The following is a 20,246-nucleotide window of genomic DNA, read 5'->3' on the forward strand; positions in this document are numbered from 1 at the left end:
AAAAAAAGGGCAGATAATAAGTGCAAGGCAGATTAAACTCCACCAATCTTAGCTTTCAATGAGGAACATCAGCCTTTCTAAGCCCTCAAGTTAGACGGATTGATCTAACCCCAAGCAAAGTTATACTAAATTGATGTTAGTAATGCTAATGCAATAATCTGGAAGGAGAGTTACAACATGGGCATGTGAAAGTTTGTAATTTAATGGTCAAATATTCAAAAGCATTTATTTTTATACAGCAAGTGAAAACATGGAATGTTTTGGATTTCAAATTTTATTTTGGTCTTCTGTTAAAAGAGGATTTAGAGATCAGTTCTTAAATAAGGACATTAAACAATATACATTTGAGCTATTGTGTTGAAATTCAAGTAATTTTTACAGAAATAAAATGGAAACACTTTCATCTATGCACAATTGAATGCATCTAAACAGTATTCCATTCAAGTCAAAAAATAATTTATTGCACTAAGTGACTCTTCTGATAGTTCCGCTCATCAAGACTGATCCAAATTCACATCGACTCTGCAAATTGGGCAACTTGAGTTTCTCTGCAGGATAGAAATAGTTATTAATCTTGGAATTAAATTTCAGTATTGCTACCAACTATTACTATCACTAAACTGAATAGACATTAAGATGGGCTTTTAAAAAGTATTAATGTTAATTTGTACATTAAAGAATTTAGAGCAGCAAGTTAAAGGCCAGTTTTAAAATGATCAACCAAGGGGCAAGCTTGGGAATTAAGTCACTTTCTTACAAAGAATCCAGTTCAAAAATGTGTAGCATGAGACTTTTTGCTGGGCATGTTGGACTACTCACTGCTGCATGTGGTGCAATCCTGAAATCAGTTTTAACAATTGGACCAACTGAGAATCATCCAAAGGGAAGAGTGAGTGGGAATTGTGGATGCACTAGCCATAATTTCAATCTTCCTTAGACTCAAAGATGGTGCCAGATAGTTGAAAAATTGCAAATATTACACTTGTTCAAAAAGAGTGTACAAGAATAAGTCCAACAATCGGGCACTAGTTTAAATTTCAGGTGACTGATTAATACTTCTAGAAGAAATTACTTGGGATAGAAAAAGTCACATGGATAATTGTAAATCAATTAATAGGAGAGTTAGCATGGATTTCATAAGGGAAAGTCATATTTTATATGGAGTTTTTTGAAAAGGTAACAGTATTGATGACAGCAAAGTGTATGGAAATATATTTGTTCTTCCTAACAAAACAATGCAATTTTGAGTAGAGAAACCCAAATGTATCTGTGCTTAAAAGGAGGAGAGAAAGAGGACTGCAGATGCTGGAAATCAGAGTCAAGAGTGTGGGGGGCTGGAAAAGAACACCAGGTCAAGCAGCATCTGAAAAGGAGGAGAATAGACATTTTGGACACAAGTCCTTCATCAGGAATGAGGATGGATGGCAAGACAGGTGAAGTGAATAGTTCCTACAGCATTAATCTAGGCTTTTTAGTAAGGGTACAGAAATAAAAGGGATTTATATTGAAATTCAGACACTAGTTAGACCTCAGTCGAAGAGTGTGGTGCTGGAAAAGCACAGCTGATCAGGCAACATCTGAGAAGGAGGAGGAGAAGTGACGTTGTGTAATATCTTCATTGGGAAATGCTCTTCAGTCAGTTTGATGATTGTGTATATGGTGCAGTGGAGGTGTTAGCAAAGCTTTCAAGAAGTGAGAGGAGTTGATTAGAAATCATATGCAAGGTTACAGCATCAAATCAGTGCTCAAAACCTGTGGAGACATGGGCTGAATGGTCTTCATCACAACCATGATTGAATTTGTAACTGCTGAATCTCAAGTGAAAACTTTACATTGAGCCTGGTAAAAAAAAGTGTTAATAAAATAGAAAGCAAGTAAAATGCAAGTGTATAATTAAACTTCAGATTTTAAAGATTAAAGGTTTTGTTCAACTTTTAGATTCAGAAAAAGCAAGTTTTCATCTGACAGTAGCTAATTAGTAACCTTATCTCAACCACAAATTCAAAAGATGCTTTCCACATGCAATTAATCTTTGAGTCTGCAATATTTGCATTTTCTAGTATCTAGAGTTATTTTAATCTCAGTGGACAGTCTGTACCCAGCCACCAGCCCCAGTGTTTCACATGCTTTAGCAGAACATTGAATACATTGCCTTTGCTAAACAGTACCTTTAACCAGCGGTCAATACATCTTCTGTGATAGTCATGAAGACATGGCAAGATCCTCAACTCTTCTTTTGGTGCGTAGTCGTTGAAGCAGATATGACATCTGATGAGATTAATGTGATGAATATTTTACTAATGCACATCTCAACTAAAATCAAGAAAAAAATGTAATTTATGAAAGCAAAAACAAATCAACTTTCAAAAACCACACAAATTAGGTAAACTGTGAATGAAATGTTAGAATAATACAGAATGTTACATTTTTATTGTAATAGTCTCCCATATAAATTCATAATTAGACTAAAGTGTTCACTGCTGTAATGCAGCATATTTTGCTTTGAGCAGGATGCCACTAATAGTCCTAATTACAAGATAATCTTGTGCATTAACATTTGACTGAATAGATATCCTGTAAAAGGACAAAACTCATGCTTTTCTTTAAAAAAGTGGCATGAGATTTTGTACATATATTTGACAAGGTTGGACTGGATTGTGAACATCTGAAAGTCAGGTGCCATCTGGCTGCAGTTTTCTGATGCCAAGCATTCGCCTAGATTATGTTTATGTCTCTGGTTAAGTCTCAACCTTTTGACTGCCATCCATACCTGTGGGATCCTTAAATTGCCTTGAGGCATGAACAGGGAAATAAGGCTCAAGTATGTCACCTCATTTGAAGGACAACATTTTGCCGGAGAGAAAAGTGGCAGATCAAAAGAGTTAGTTGCGGAAGATACAGAGAAAAGTTAAATATTTTTCACCAGAAGTATAAAAGGCATAGAGATTGGTACTTGATACTAAAAACAAGAAAGTGCAAGAAATTAGTAACCAAAAAAAGGAACTAAATTAAAAATGAAAGTGGGATTAGCCAAAGTTAATGGATCAGAAACCCATCCTAATGGTATTTTAAAAAGGCATTCAGGTATAATGGAATAATAAGAGAACTAAGTCCACAATTTAAAAGTAACAAAATATGACTTGCAAGATCATAGTTTTCACTTAATCAAGAAGGCATAAAAACAGAAATCAGATAAAAATAGGTTAATGAGGAACAATGGAGTTTTAAAGAGCTATGGTGCTTGACTAACTGCATCTATCAAATTAAATGCAATTTTGATAGCAAATATAGATATAAACAAAAAATTTATGGTGTAATTGAATAAACTATGCACAATACTGGCAAGGATGCATTAAATGCTTATCCTAACAGACAGAGGTACCTTGGGAGGGTATTTGTTGTTTTATGCAAAGCTGAAATCACTTGCAGATTTTAAGGACCCCAGATCATTTATAACCTGACAGCTTTCATGGTCATTTCTTTAGTTCTCTATCAGCTCAATTTTTATTTCAACCACCACATGAATTGACTGACCAAACAAGCTAGGTATCCCATTAAGGATATTAGAAGTGAGGCTGAGGGCAAGGGTGAACATTTCTACAATTTTGACATTAACAACAAGGAGACTCAGGATTGTTACACAAGTGTTTCCTATCCACTCCTGCAAGAATGATCAGGATGCAGAATACTGTTAACCACCTGATACAGGTAACAATTTTAAAATGAAGCTTTTGAAAAGTAGGGTGAAATAAAGCAAACGTTCAACTTCATTTGAAGAGTTGGGATGAGCATAGGTTGAGAACACCAACGGCTTCTACTCATCTTCAGTTCTGTGTATTGAATCAGGGCTCTCAGCTCCTGCTGAATAAGGCAATAAGCCATCTTAAATCAAACCTGACAAGTTTCAGTCAAGCTTGTATAACACTTAAAAAGGATGTTCCTGAATGAGAAACTAGTTTTCACAGAACCTCAAATTTATTGCAGAGGTAAGTCTTCAGTAAAAGATTAGTGTGGTGCTGGAAAAGCACAGGCAGCATCCGAGGAGCAGGAAAATAGACATTTCAGGCAAAAACCCTTCATCAGGGATCCTGAAGGGCCTTTGCCTGAAATGTTAGTTTTCCTGCTCCTCAGATGCTGCCTGACTTGCTGTGCTTTTCCAGCACCTGCAGTACCCACCTCTGCCAAGTCTTCAGTAATGCATGCTATCCAAATGTCAATATTAATCAGTAATCTGGAGACTATAGTAATTCCCGCAGCACTCAGTGGAATTTGAACAGAGTTGATAAAAACATAGGATTTAAAGCTAATCTAACAGCAAGCATGAAACCATTGCTGTCACATGTCAATGAGACAATGTGGCCTTAACTGCCCTCAAATGGCTTTGTAACTCCGTGTATTAAACTGCTACAAAGTCTCCAGGAAAGCAAGTAGATGCATCACCTGACATCAACCCAAACATGGAAACAAAACAGCAAAAACCTTGACCATGAAATATCTTCCTTAATAGCTGGGAGACTTGTCCAAACATTGTTCAATGGGACAGTTCTGCCAGTCAGGCTGTTGCTTGACTAGTTTGACTTTCAGATTCATACCTCAAGTTCCAGATACTACTCGCTCCATTCTTTCTATGTCAGGTTGTAAGTTTGCTCACTGTTCAGATGTTTCATCACCATGCTAGATAAGTGAGCCTCTGATGAAGCACTAATGTTCTGTCCCATTTATTATTTAACTAGCAGGCAGAACAGAACACCAGCGCAGAGGCTCACTGTTATCCAGCATAATTACAAAATGTCTGAGAACAAGTTACCAGCTCAGCTAACAAACTTACAACCAGACCTACAAATCTTTAAAATTGCATCCACGCTCTGTCTTGTCCCACCAGCAGAACAAATCCATTACGGATGAAGGCAGTGGCAGACACCCAGTCAGGAGGGAGCTGCTGTATAAGTTTTCAACATTATTGTGCAAATTCTTGAGGTTCTGGAGTCATCAGGTAAAACACTGAGGAAATTCCCCTGCTGGGAAGTCTTTCTGCAGTTGTAGAAGGTGCTGGTGAAACCATATCTGGAGCACTAAAGAGTTTTGGCTCCTTTAAAAAGATCATTTTGTTGGAGACAATTGAAAAGGTTCGCTTGGATGATAGTGGTCTTTGAATAAAGATTAAACAGAGTGGGAGTCTACTCATTAGAGTTTAGATGAATGGGAGTTGAGCTCATTAAATCATATGAAATTCTTAAGGGGCTTGGCAGGGTAAATGCTGAGAGGAGGTTCCCCCACTGGGAGTGTCTTGGACCAGAGGGCATAATCACAGAATAAAGGGGTGCCAATTTAAGACAGTCATGAAGAATTTCTTTAGGATTGAGCATCTTTGGAACTCTGCCCCACAGCTCTTTGTGGTAGTGAGTCAGTGTCCTTGTGTATTTTTTTTAAAAAAAAGGTTGACAGACTCTTGATCAATAGGAGAATCAAGGGATTACAGGGAAAGAGCAAGAAAGGGAAGGTCAGATCAGCCACAATCTTAATGAATGGTGGAACAGGCTCAAAAAGTCAACTCCTGTTCTTCTGGTACCTGCATGCCAGAAGAGTCAGCCTGTGATAGATAGAGCCAAGGTATCCCATATTCAAATGATCAGATCTCGGCTCTGTAGCCCTGTCATGTGCAGATATGGTTAGTGATGGATAATTAACAGGAGGGTGGCGATTCCCATCCTTAATGGGGATCCAAGCGCATCAGACAAAAGCCAACACTAAAGCATATGCACTTCTAGCTGAAGATGAAGATGCAAGTGCATGTCACTTCCCAGAGTTCCCCAGCATTTTAGATGCCAGTTTTCAGCCAACTCTACTCACATTGTGATCAAAAAATTAAAGTGAATGGGTCCCAATAACATTCTGGTAGAAGAACTGAAGTAGTGTGCCCCAGAATTAGCAGTGCCCCAAGCCAAGCTGTTTCAGTTCAGCAACAACTCATCTACCCATCCACATGATGCAGACCAATACAACCTGGCCAATTACCACCCAAACTGGTGAAAAAGGAGTTATGAACAATGTCAAACTGCACTTGCTTAGTATAACCTGCTCACTGACAGTTTGGAAATAGGAGTGCTACTTGGTGAATCTCATTAATGGTGCAATCATAGGCAAAAAGAGCTAAATCCTGGACTGGAGCACAATGCAACTGCTCCAAATAATCAAAATAGCATTTGGCCAATAAAAAAAAAGGAATCTGCATGAAACTAGTGTCAAACTGGAATGGGGTGGAAAGCTCTCTGCTGAGCAACAAGTAACAACCATTCTACAAAAGTGAAGGCAATGACTAGATTCACTGGTGGAACATATCAATTACTGGCTGGACCAGCATTTGTTGCTAGTTCCTAGTTACCCTTGAGGTGATGGTGGGGAGCTGCAGTTCACATGCTGTAGGCTGACCCACAGTGCCTTTGGGATTTTTGACTTCGTGATAGTGGTGATATTTTCCAAGTCAGGATGTCACGTGGTTTGGAGGTGGTGTCCTTTGGCAGTTGTAGGTTTGGAAAATGCTGTCTTAGGATCTTTAGTGAAGTGCTGCATCCAAGTACAACTACCATCCATGACATTCAATTGTATTCAAATGGGTGAATCCCTCACCAGCATCAGGAGGAAGGATGACCACTGAAAGTTGGAATTTTGCAGTAAAAATAGTTCACTTGTCTCAGTAAATGCTTGTCCATCTACAAAGATGGACATCAAGTGTACAATGGAATATTAGTACAATGGAACATCACCACTTTATTCCTGGTGAAGGGCTTTTGCCCGAAACGTCGATTACAAAGCTCCTTGGATGCTGCCTGAACTGCTGTGCTCTTCCAGCACCACTAATCCAGTTCAATACCGTACAACTGCTTCAAAGACCACAATTTCCACCCACCCCTCCCCCAGACGTGATCGATGCTCTTCACCGCACCTCCTCCACTTCCCACTCCTCCGTCCTTGAGCCCCACTCCTCCAAATCACCACCAGGACAGAACCCCACTGGTCCTCACCTACCACCCCACCAACCTCCATATACATCGTATCATCCGTCATCCTTTTCGCCACCTCCAAACAGACCCCACCACCAGGGATATATTTCCCTCCCTTATCAGCATTCCGAAAAGACCACCCGTGACTCCCTCATCAGGTCCACACTCCCCACCAACCCAACCTCCACTCCCTGCAACCGCAAGAAATGCAAAACTTGCGCCCACTCCTCCCTCCTCACTTCCCTCCAAAGCCCCAGGGGATCCTTCCATATCCGCCACAAATTCACCTGCACCTCCACACCATTTACTGCATCCGCTGCACCCGATGGCCTCCTCTATATTGGGGAGACAGGCCACCTACTTGCGGAATGTTTCGGAGAACACCTCTGGGTCACCTGGACCGACCAACCCAACCACCCTGTGGCTCAACACTTCAACCCCCCCCCCCACCCCACCAAGGACACGCAGGTCCTTGGACTCCTCCATTGCCAGACCATAGCAACACGACGGCTGGAGGAAGAGCGCCTCATCTTCTGCCTAGGAACCCTCCAACCACAAGGGATGAACTTAGATTTCTCCACGTTCCTCATTTCTCCTCCCCTCTCCCCCCCACAAACCTTGTCTCAGTCCCAACCCTCTAACAACCTTCCTAACCACTCTGGCGTATCACCCTCACCTTAACCTCCTTCCACCTATCGCATTTCCAACACCCCTCCTCAAGTCCCCCCTCCCTACCTTTTCTCTTAGCCTGCTTGGCACACTTTCATCATTCCTGAAGGGCTCATGCCCAAAACGTCGATTCTCCTGCTCCTTGGATGCTGTCTGACCTGTGCTTTTCCAGCAACACATTATCAGCTCTACAATGGAATATTCTCTACTACCCTGAATGGGTGCAGTTCCACCACTCAAAAGCTCAACACCATTCAGGATAAGCCACCCATTTGATTGGCACCCATCTACCCACTACACTGATTTATTGTGCGGTCTACTCAACGGCGTCTAACAAACCAGCAGCCGCCACCAAAAATGCACAAGTATCTGAACACAATCTGCAAGTTTCCCCTCGAAGAAACATCCAATGGTGGAACTATAGTTATTCTTGCATTGTTGTTGGATCAAAATCTTGGAACTCCTTCCTGAACAGCACTGTGGGTGCATCTACACCACATGAACTGCAGTGGCTCAAAGCGGAGTTCGCCACCAACCTCAAGAGCAGTTAGTGATGGACAATAAACATTGACCTAACCAAAACCACCTACATCCCATGAACAGACTAGGATGCTCCCCCCCCACCACCCACTTTAAATCAAAGATTTTCCAATTCTAAAATGCTAGTACAACTCCAAAGTAAGGACAATATAAAAACAACTTTTACTTACTGTGTCTTTTCTGCAGCATTTGCTGGATCAAATAAATTGACTGGTAAACAGTTAATCTCAGCATTGCTGAGTTTTTTCTGTGCAACAGCTGAACCCTGTCTTTCTTCATAAGCCAAAAGTTCCTAGGTTTTAAGAGAGTGCAATAAATTTAAGATACCTTTGAAATTAGACCAAGATTTCCAGTTTGTCAAATATGCTAAGTGGTGTTCACTATTAATAAGGGCTTCTGTGTGCCAGTATTGCTAACTTACACTAAGAAACCTTCAATCTTGCACCAATAGTGTAATAAACAAAAAAAATGAATCTACTCACCTCATAATCATTACCATCATTTATACTTTCATCTGAATACATAGAAGCATGCTGATGCCGATTGTGTCTAAGTCTTCTGCTTCTACCTAAAAACATTGGAAAAAGATTTAGTTACTTGGTTTTCAGGGAACGATATCAAATGACAATGCAGCTTTTAAACCAAATGTAAAAAAAAATTGTTTCAAGTCATTAGTCATGTTAGAAGTGCAGGGCAGAGTACTCTTGTCAAATTACAACTTGAACAACTGTTTCTGGTGTTGGTTACCAACAAAATGCAAGCAGCAATACACAGAGCAAGAGTTATTTGAAACAAGCCTGAAGAGGACTGACATTTTTAAAGTGTTAAGGAAAAAGGTTGGGGAGGGGAATAGAAGCAGGAAATAAAGAAAGCAGAAGGCGGCCAAGGTAGCACAGAACAGCTACTTGTGGAAAAATCTACTGCAGAAGTATGTGCACCTGCATGGTACAGAATCTATTGGAAGTACATATCCAGTGTGTTCTCTCCCCTTTCGCTCACCCCAAAAAAGGAGCAGAGAATCCTGGATATTTAGGAATACATCAAGGGGAAAGAGGAGCACCTGATTTTTGGGAGGGGGTTGGGGTTGGTGGTGGTGGTAGGTAGATGACAGGGAAAGAAGAAAAACATTTTATAAAAGGCCACTGAAAAAGCAGGAAAGTTGAAAAGTACTAGCAAGTAAATTTAAAAAAAGGAGAATCCCAAGATGCTTGTGGAGTAGCAAGCATAAAAGAATGGTTAGGCAGGGGAAGGAAGTGGGAGAAATTATGACTTCCCAGCTTGTCACTTCACACCCTCCCTCAAACCCCAGCTTATGAACCCTGTTCCCTCAGGGGTATTTCTCCCCATGCACTGAACCACTATTTGAAAAGCACACACTACTGCATTTGCACGTATGGTGTGAAGTGCTATATAGTGAGTCGGGTTTGGAACAGTGTGCATTAGTGCTCCCCAATTAGCACAGGTGTCAACAAGCACTGCCTTTATTCATGTGGAAGCCAAGCCACAATGAAGTTCCATGGTTTTGTATTATAATTTCAAACAGCCTCTATCCCTTCAGCATATCAATAGCCAACAGTACATAAACTCTTACCGCTCGTCTCATTGAAAAATCTTTGCAGATCAAGAGCAGGGTCAATTCTTTCAGGACTCAACATGTCATTTTGATGCTGAAGCTCACTACATCCAGGCTTCCCACAGTATCCAATGTCTGAAGCAAATAAACCTGCATACTCTGAACACCCAGGCAAACCGCAAAATTCGTGGGAATTTTCTAGTGTCTGTAAAGAATGCCAACATTTAGTTATTGCAGTTCCACAGTGAAAAGACCATCACTACTGAACCTTCTATGGGTATAGGCAGAAGATGTCAGTTGCTCAATGCAAAGTGACATTCACCTCAGATGGAGACAGGAAAGCTCAGCTAGAAAGCATGGTTATACAAATAGTAAGTTAAAGTATGCAGATTAAAAAACTTCACACAGTTACAAGAGAGGAGGAGATCAGTGAGAGACAGCAGAGGGTAACTTAAAGCAATATGGGTAGGGGGATGGATGGTGGTGGTGGTGTCAGAATAAACAAGCTAGTAAGATTGCAAGGTTTTCTTTTTAGAAAAAAAAGAAAAGAAAGGCAAGAGTGGACATTAGACTCTTGGAAAATGAGGCAGAATAGGGAACAAAAATGACAGAGGAACTGAATTAGGTACTTTCGGTTTTCACAGTGGAAGACACCAGTAGCATATCAGAACTTCAAGGAGAGTCAGGGGGCAGATGTGAGAGTAGTGGGCATCACTAAAGAGCTGGTGCTGGGGAAGCTGAAAGTTCTGAAAGGTGGATAAATACCAGATGGATTATACCCCAGTGTTCTGAAGGAGAGAAAAGGAGATTGCAGAGGCATTGGTGATCTTTCACGAATCACTTGTGTCACTGAGGGTCTCTGGACTAGAAAGTGGCTAACATAACTTCATGAGTAAGGAAGGAGGCAGAAGACAGGAAGTTTTAGGCTGGAAGCCTGACCTCTTAACACTTTAGAATCCATTATCAAAAAGGATAAAATTGCAGAGTACTTGCAATTGTATGGTAAAATAGGACTGATTCAGCATAACTTCATCAAGGGGAGATAATGTTTGAGGTGGTAACAAGCAAATTAGACAAATCAGAGCTAGTGAACATGATCCAATTGGATCGCCAGAAGGCAGATTAAAAAAGCCCATGGTTTTAGGGACAAGGTACTTGAATGGATAGAGGATTGGCTGACTGGCAGAATCAGGTTACTTACTGTTTTGGCCTCCACAGCATAGTGTCTTAAAAGACACAGATACATTGGTTCTAGTTTTGTAAAGGTATAGAGGATTACAAGTAGAAAATAGGAGAATGGAGTGCAGAAACAGATCAGCCATGATTGGATGGCACAGCAACCTGATGGACTGAATGGTTTAATTCTGCTCCTGTGTCTATGGTCTTATGCTGGAAATTGGAAATCAAAAAAATGCTGGAGAAACTCAACAGGTCTGGCAACTGAGGTGTCATACTGGACTTGAAATGTTAAGTTGGTTTTGTCTGCAAAAAAAAAAAAACACAACGACCTGTGAATTAATATGCACCTTGCAATACACAAGGGTGCCACATTCACCACATACTCAGGATTATCTAGAAAAATGAGTAAAATGCAGAATCACATTTAATGTTTGACTCCAAATATCACAAGTGTCTTAGGGTGGTCATTAGGAGAAAGAGAAGACCGAAGATACTGGCAAGTCAGAGTCTAGAAGTGTGGCACGGGAAAAGCACAGGTCAGAAAGCAGAGAAGCAGGAGGGTTGATGTTTGGGTCAAAAATCCTTCATCAGGGAAGTCATTATGCTCGAAACGTTCACCTTCCTACTCAGATGCTGCCTTACCTGCTGAGAGTTTTCCATTTCAAGGTAGTTAGTGGTTGACAAGGCAAGGGGAATGCTGTTTGATACAAAAACTTGGTCTTTGGGAAGCACAGTCTACATAAATGGCATCACATTGGGTAATCATGCATACTCTGGAATTTGAGGGCCAATGACTCCTGGCACCCATTTCAACTCAAAACAGGTGACAGTCATGACATTCACTTCTCAGGGGAATGCCCTAACCAAAGTCAAACTGTCATTAATAGATGCATTTCTCTTGGCAACACTTCTAGAGTCCACTTGTCAACTAAACAGCACTCATTTAAAGCAGCATAAAATGATTTACCCCCGTGAATTGGAATTCTCAAATTGCCTTGAATGCAAGACAAAGGTTTTGATAAACGTTTTTGAACAGTATTAAAACTGGCTTATCTGGTGCAGATTGGCTACTGGGCCAGAATTAAATACTGTCTGTAGATTAATGAATCGGATCCAGCCTGTTCCTCACGTTAGCTTAGCACAGACAAAAAAGGTGGTATTTTACTTACTGAGGTAGTTCTTGTATTTTCAGATTGTTGCTGAGCTTCTAGGTCAAACTGCGCCTGCCAAAACAACAGGTTGTTTAACTGAAAAGAACAGAACAAAAACAGATAGGCAGGGACACTACCACAAGCCTCTGAATCAAGTCCCACCTGCCACAGCTTTATCATCCCTGAAGAGGTTGGTTAGAAGATAATCTAGAAAACAGCAAAAACAAAAAAAAAGCAACCTTAAGGACAGGCAGAGAATTAAGTTTAAAAAGGAAAGAAAGAAGTGTTTTGGGACATACAAGTAAGCGACATGAAGCAAAATGGAACAATTTCACAGGGGCCATATAAGACCATAAGACATAGGAGTGGAAGTAAGGCCATTCGGCCCATCGAGTCCACTCCGCCATTCAATCATGGCTGATGCGCATTTCAGCTCCACTTGCCAGCGTTCTCCCCGTAGCCCTTAATTCCTCTAGACAACAAGAACCTATCAATCTCGGCCTTGAAGACATTTAGCGTCCCGGCTTCCACTGCACTCCGTGGCAATGAATTCCACAGGCCCACCACTCTCTGGCTGAAGAAATGTCTCCGCATTTCCGTTCTGAAATGACCCCCTCTAATTCTAAGGCTGTGTCCACGGGTCCTAGTCTCCTCGCCTAACAGAAACAATTTTCTAGCATCCACCTTTTCAAAGCCATGTATTATTTTGTACGTCTCTATTAGATCTCCCCTTAATCTTCTAAACTCCAACGAATACAATCCCAGTATCCTCAGCCGTTCCTCATATGCTAGACCTGTCATTCCAGGGATCATCCGTGTGAATCTCCGCTGGACACGTTCCAGTGCCAGTATGTCCTTCCTGAGGTGTGGGGACCAAAACTGGACACAGTACTCCAAATGGGGCCTAACCAGAGCTTTATAAAGTCTTAGTAGTACATCTCTGCTTTTATATTCCAACCCTCTTGAGATAAGAGACAACATTGCATTCGCTTTCTTAATCACAGACTCAACCTGCATGTTTACCTTTAGAGAATCCTCGACTAGCACTCCCAGATCCCTTTGTGCTTTGGCTTTATTAAGTTTCTCACCATTTAGAAAGTAGTCCATTCCTATATTCTTTTTGCCAAAGTGCAAGACCTCGCACTTGCTCACGTTAAATTCCATCAGCCATTTCCTGGACCACTCTCCCAACCTGTCTAGATCCTTCTGTAGCCTCCCCACTTCCTCAGTACTACCTGCCTGTCTAACTTTGTATCATCGGCAAACTTCGCTAGAATGCCCCCGGTTCCCTCATCCAAATCATTAATATATAATGCGAACAGCTGTGGCCCCAGCACCGAACCCTGCGGGACACCGCTCGTCACCGGCTGCCATTCTGAAAAAGAACCTTTTATCCCAACTCTCTGCCTTCTGTTAGATAGCCAATCCTCAATCCATCCCAGCAGCTCACCTCGAACACCATGGGCCCTCACCTTGCTCAGCAGTCTCCCGTGTGGCACCTTATCAAAGGCCTTTTGAAAGTCCAGATAGACCACATCCACTGGGTTCCCCTGGTCTAACCTACTTGTTACCTCTTCAAAAAATTCCAACAGGTTTGTCAGGCATGACCTCCCTTTACTAAATCCATGTTGACTTGTTCTAATCAGACTCTGCTCTTCCAAGAATTTAGAAACCTCATCCTTAATGATGGATTCTAGAATTTTACCAACAACCGAGGTTAAGCTGATTGGCCTATAATTTTCCATCTTTTGCCTTGATCCTTTCTTGAACAAGGGGGTTACTACAGCCATCTTCCAATCGTCCGGGACCTTTCCTGACTCCAGTGACTCTTGAAAGATCTCAACCAATGCCTCTGCTATTTCCTCAGCAACCTCTCTCAGAACTCTAGGGTGTATCCCATCGGGGCCAGGAGATTTATCAATTTTAAGACTTTTTAACTTTTCTAGCACTATCTCTTTCGTAATGGCAACCATACTCAACTCAGCCCCGTGACACCCTTTAATTTTTGGGATATTACTCCTGTCTTCCACTGTGAAAACTGACGCAAAGTACTTGTTAAGTTCTCCTGCTATTTCCTTATCTCCCATCACTAGGCTCCCTGCATCAGTTTGAAGTGGCCCAATGTCTACTTTTGCCTGTCGTTTGTTTCTTATGTACTGAAAGAAACTTTTACTATTATTTCTTATATTACTGGCTAGCCTACCTTCATATTTGATCCTCTCATTTCTTATTACACTCTTTGTTATCCTCTGTTTGCTTTTGTATCCTTCCCAATCTTCTGATTTCCCACTGTTCTTAGCCACTTTATAGGATCTCTCTTTTTCTTTAATACATTTCCTGACTTCCTTTGTCAGCCAAGGTTGTCTAATCCCTCCCCGGTTAATCTTTCTTTTCTTGGGAATGAACCTCTGTACAGTGTCCTCAATTATACCTACAAACTCCTGCCATTTTTGCTCTAGTGTCTTCCCGGTTAGCCTCTGCTTCCAGTCTATTTTAGTCAGTTCCTCTCTCATGCCCTCAATTACCTTTATTCAACTGTAACACCATTACATCAGATTTCGCCTTCTCCCTTTCAAACTCCAGACTGAACTCTACCATATTATGGTCGCTACTTCCTACTGGATGAATACACGGAGGTCAAAAAAGGATTCACAACCATGGGACAAGAATAGAACCAAAATAGCTCAAGAACTGCATAGACAGCAGATTGAATGCCTCTACATGCTTTGTACAATTTTGTAGTCTACTTTGGTCCATACATTGCTATACAAATTTTAAGTGACAAGAAACAAATGCTATTTATATTTGTAGTGACACCAAAGTGCTCTCAGTAAACTACCATGTTAACAATTAGTGCCATGTTACAGATGTTTCACTTTTACTGTGGTTTGGAGATTGTGATTTTAGAATTCTGCCAAAACCAATCAGTTGGAAAGCGGATATTCTGGGAACACACCCTTTTGCATTTCGATAGAAATGGATATCAAGTCTACTAGACACCTAGAAACCCAAGGACTGGATAAGCTGGGTCTTTCCCAGGAATGCATGTGGTGGTTAAGGCATGACCTTGCTGATGTTTATGAAATTATGAGGCACAGGTAGGGTAAACAACAAGAGCTCTTTTCTTAAGGTTGAGGAAGTCAAAACTAAAGAGGGCATAATTTTAAAAGAGGAGCAAGTTTTTTCTTTTAAAAAAGGGCCTGAGAGGCAACATTTTCTACATAATAGTTCATACATAGAATGAACTTCCAGAAGTGGTAGATGCTGGTCCAGTTACAATGTTTAGAAGATATTTGGACACATACGTGAATAGGAAAGGTTTAGAGGGAAATGGGCAATACAGGACAAGTTTAGTTTTGGAAACCTGGACAGCATGGACAAGTTGGGCTGAGGGGTCTGTTCCGGTGGTAAGTGACTGACTCAGTAGATATTTACATACCTGAAGTTGTCTGGCAAATGCTTCATCCTCTTCAAGTTGTGCAAGACGAACAAATGTATCAGTAGAGTCATCGTCATCAACCACAATTATCGGTGGCTCCCATTGCTGTTGCTCTCTTGAGGGCACTTAAGTTAACAGATGGAATATAACAGTAACACCACCTTTAACTTTACAAGGAATCCATCTAGGACAAAACTATTAGAAGTATAGTGATCTATAACTTCAAGCCAAATAAAATCTCAATGATTGGGGGCTGTGTAGTGATCTCAATTTTCATTCACTAAAAGTGACATAACAATTCTAATTAGAGTACTAAACTGCAGTAATTTAGTACCAGGTGAACACCATTCAAAGTCAACTTCTGAGAAGGGAATCAGACTGTAACGATTGTGGAGGTCAGCCAGGTGGGCAAGTTCAATGGTTGGGGCTGTTAACCTGGTCCAATCAAGGAGCCCTGGCTGACATAACGAGGAACATCAGGGGTCTTGTACAGTGCTGGATCTGAGGAAGCCAGACCAATGTCAAGTACTCTGCAGATGATAATTAAAAAGGGTGACTTGATGGGTATCAGCCTCTGGAGTAATTTTACAGACATGGCTATTCTGTCCAACTCATGACTCCAATTGATTAGCATCTAACAAAGCAAGACAGAGGCATTCTGCCTTGAAGCAAGCTTGGGGAAATCAAGTGTCTGCCTGCAGCATCCATTTTGTAAACCTAATAACAATTTGGTGGTTTTTCAAAGTCCCAATTAATGTAGGCCATATCAGGGAAATGCTACTCAGAATCTGTCATACAGCATGGAAACAGACTCTTTGGTCCAATAGTCCATGCTGACTATTTCCAAATTCAACTACTAACCCAAATGTCAGCTTACTTACAATTTGAAGGCTCTTGGGACACAGTGGTCGTGTCTGAGCAAGGGGCCTGAGTAAACATCCTATCTACCCAGGTGGTGTGCAATACCTGAAGATGCTGATTAGAAACCACTTAAAACTTGGCTCCAGTAACAGCAATTGACAATGTAACTTAGACCATGAATTTAGATGTCAGGTGCATACTTTTGCCCAACACCACCAATCTTTGCTTGAACAAACTGATGCCACACATTTGTATCATGAAAGTCTATATTTCATAGAGTCTAGCACTTCACAGCTAGCACAGCTTTCACAACCTTTGTTCCAAATCATGAATGGTCCCCTAAATTAAATGTTCATTAATATTTATTGCAGTAGTGCTGTGATAATGGGGGTAGAAGAGTCACAAAAATAGGGCATGTAGAAGGAGAACAAAAACTTGACGTGGGCTGGTCAACTGAAGTTTGAAGGAAGGCTGTTTAGTAAGAAAACCTATGGATATGGATCCAAGGCAGACATGTTGTTCAAGATATAGATCAGTCACTATTCCATAATTGAACAGGTTGAAGACAAGAACCTGCTTTTCAGGTTGTGCATTGCTTCCCCCAGCCCCACCCCTTGTTTCTCTCTCCACCCCCACTGCCTCAGCATCATTCTTGAAGTACTTTTGCCTGAAAAAAAAAAGATGCTCCTGCCTCACCTGCTGCGTTTTTCCTGCACCTAGTTTGCCTAAGTTTAGACCCTTACATTTTTGTAATACATTCTTGAGATTGCCTCAACTCCTTCATTTTCATCTGTTGTTGAGAGAGTGCCCAGAATCTGAATTCTTTGAAATGTTTTTCACTATTTATGTGCCAATCTTTTAGTCTATACAACATCAGATATGAGGGGTGCAGCATTTTGGGAAAGCAAATCTTAGCAGGACTTATACACTTGTAAGGTCTAGGGGGTGTTGCTGAACAAAGACCTTGGAGTGCAGATTCATAGCTCCTTGAAAATTAAAGTCACAGGTAGATGGGATAGTGAAGGTGATGTTTGGTATGCTTTCCTTTATTGGTCAGGAGTTGGGAGGTCATGTTGCGGCTGTACAGGACATTGGTTAGACCACTGTTGGAATATAGCATGCAATTCTGGTCTCCTTCCACAGCAAGATGCTGTGAAACTTGAAAAGGTTCAGAAAAGACAGATGTTGCCAGGGTTGGAGGATTTGAGCTATAGGAAGAGGCTGAACAGGCTGGGGCTGTTTTCCCTGGAGTGTCAGAGGCTGAGAGGTGACCTATAGAGGTTTACAAAATGAGGGGCATGGATAGGATAAACAGACAAATAGACTCCCTGGGGTAAAGGAGTCCAGAACTAGAGGACATAGGTTTAGGGTGAGAGGGGAAAGATATGAGAGACTCAAGGGGCAACTTTTTCATGCAGAGGGTGTATGTGTATGCAATGAGCTGCCAGAGGAAGTGGAGGCTAGTACAATTGCAACATTTAAAAAGCATTTGGATGGGTATGGAGGGATATCAGTTAGGTGCTGGGAGTTGGGACTAGATTGGGTTGGGCTATAGGTCAGCATGGACAGGTTGGACTGAAGGGTCTGTTTCCGTGCTGTACATCTCTATGACTGGCTATTAAACCAAAAACAAACAAACCATTCTCAAACTGGAAGCTAATTAGATGGGTAAAGTCTTAATTTTGACTAAACCTCAATTGAATTCCATATTATATATATAAAACTGTTGCCATAAATATCACACCTCCCCTTTAATTACAAGATCAATTTACCCAGGTTCATTTCACAATACTAGATCTAATATACCTTTATCCAGTTTAGTTTTGAGATAGCTTGATTCCTTTGACCAGTCAGATGATCAAGTGAAATTTTTCTTCATTTTAAAAAAGGAAATAAATATGGTATTCTGTCAATGTTAAAACAGACTTTTTTTTAAAATAAAGGAACTAAAAAGTTATTTAAAAACATATTAGAGACATGGAGAGAGAATAGGAAAGTAGGATTAGATTGGTTGGCTCTCAAATCCTGGCATAGATTTGATGATTGAATAGTCTTGTTTGCTTCTGTACTGAAGCAAAAAAGAAAAAAACCACCAATATTCTTCTGCACTGAACTACTGCTAAAAAAATACACTTATCCTATATTCCAAGTCATCATTGACCAGAGTTCAAAATTGAATAATAAACTGCTACAGCAAGAGACAGGCCTTTAAACTTCCATATTACAAAGACAGAGGAACCTACCTATTGTTTCATCATCATCATCTAGGAGGTCTATCCAGTCACTTGCACCATTTCCTAAAATAGTTAGTGCTGAGCCTGGAGAAGCAGCACAGTTGAAAGCAGAGGCAACTGCAAATCCACCTGCACACAATTCAAAGGCAGAGGATGTTTGTGCTGAATCTATTCTTAGACTCTCTTTCAAAAGTGCATTGCACACTGGAGAACTTCTTGAAGTGGAACTGCTGGCAACAGAAAAACCTTCTGAACTTGATTTTGCCCTTTTCATTGCTGGAGAAGGGAGAGAACTGGAAACAGCTGAAGGGGAATGACAGCGTGAGGCCACACAGCAGTTCGTCTTCACAGTAGAAGAACTAGAATCTCTTGACCTCGACAGCAGTTTTGACTCCACAGGAGTTTTTTGTGATAGCAAATATCTTGAGGAAGCAGCAGTTTTTGCAGCGCTTGATCTTTTTGATTTTAAACTTGAGAAAGCTCTATTTTCCTTTGGTTGTAAACACACTGGACTCTTCAGCAACGAGCAGGAAGAATAAGCTTTGCTATTTTTAGCAAGGTGTCTTTTAGTACGTTTCTCAGGTGTCTGTGTTGCAGTACTATTTGTCAATACAAGACATCTCTTTGGTGGACAGGTACTGTTCTGTGCAACCTAGAACAGAGAGCCAAAGTTCAACAAATAAAGCATTAGATCATTAAAATACTTGCAAGCAGAAGTATCTGATAGCATGGCAACCTTGATTCTTTTGTTCAAGTTAAAGTGGGTAAAACCCCAAAGCAGAAAAGGCCAATTCAAAAAAAAATGCGAAAAAAAAAGCAACATTTAGAGAACCTGTCCTGAAGACTAATGTTCAACATTGCAGTTTAAAAATAGTTAAAGTTTATAACAGTCGACTCAGCATAACCTGGAGATGCAGATTCATGTTCCACCTGTTCAAGAGAAGTGTAACTTCTGAAAGGGTTGAATTAGAAATTTTTTTTTTGCCAGGTGTTTTGCTCCTAACCCATTAGTTTTTACATCCCATGCTAGGTAGAGCAATTTACACATTGAAACAAATCAAAATGCAGAGGCTGCTGGAGATCTGAAATAAAAATGAAGTGCTGGAGAAAGTTAGCAGCTCTGGCAGCATCTGTGAAATGGGAATAAGAGTTAACATTTCAAGTCCAATGACTCATCTTCAGAAAACCATTTTACACGGTGCAGGGGAAACACCAATTCTGCTAATCATTTAGCTTCTATGGGAAATAAGCGCCACCTAATGTGAATGTCAAGAACTGATGAATCAAATTCAATGATAGGAAATATCAAGATCTAAATAGATGAGGGGCAGTATTCATTTGAGTGAAGTGGGGAAGGATGGATGGTGGCATGATGAAAGGAGGAAAAATGTTACGCCGCCGCCCCGCCCCTCCCCCCACCCACCCACCATGAGATCACACTAGCTTGAATTAATCTGCTCCTCAGCTATCTTAAATTAGAAGAAAGGTAGGCAATGTGTGTCAAAATGGCTCTGCAAATCCTGACCAGTACACAAATGAGGTGCAGTCAAAGGCAGCTTTTGCAGAGTTGGGACCAAAAAAAGGTGCAGTCACCACACA

General features: G+C 40.9%; 1 protein-coding gene across 5 annotated transcripts in view; it reads right to left on the reverse strand.

The window, feature by feature from the left end:
- LOC140466744 (uncharacterized) overlaps positions 1-20,246 on the reverse strand; it is a 49,878-nt gene that overhangs the window by 3,780 nt on the left and 25,852 nt on the right. For 3 of the 5 annotated variants that reach the window (XM_072562308.1, XM_072562310.1, XM_072562305.1), the window contains exons 4-11: positions 18,657-19,299; positions 15,553-15,677; positions 12,132-12,185; positions 9,802-9,988; positions 8,693-8,778; positions 8,381-8,502; positions 2,169-2,268; positions 440-548 (exon numbers count right to left, since the gene is read on the reverse strand). In XM_072562308.1, coding sequence (XP_072418409.1) covers positions 495-548; positions 2,169-2,268; positions 8,381-8,502; positions 8,693-8,778; positions 9,802-9,988; positions 12,132-12,185; positions 15,553-15,677; positions 18,657-19,299 — 1,371 coding nt within the window. In that variant the 3' untranslated portion in view covers positions 440-494. Of the gene's footprint in view, positions 1-439; positions 549-2,168; positions 2,314-8,380; positions 8,503-8,692; positions 8,779-9,801; positions 9,989-12,131; positions 12,186-15,552; positions 15,678-18,656; positions 19,300-20,246 lie in introns of those variants that run through there. The other 2 variants (XM_072562306.1, XM_072562307.1) reach the window with 2 other exon arrangements.

Source organism: Chiloscyllium punctatum, chromosome 44 (genome assembly GCF_047496795.1).
Source record: "Chiloscyllium punctatum isolate Juve2018m chromosome 44, sChiPun1.3, whole genome shotgun sequence".
Taxonomy (NCBI): domain Eukaryota; kingdom Metazoa; phylum Chordata; class Chondrichthyes; order Orectolobiformes; family Hemiscylliidae; genus Chiloscyllium; species Chiloscyllium punctatum.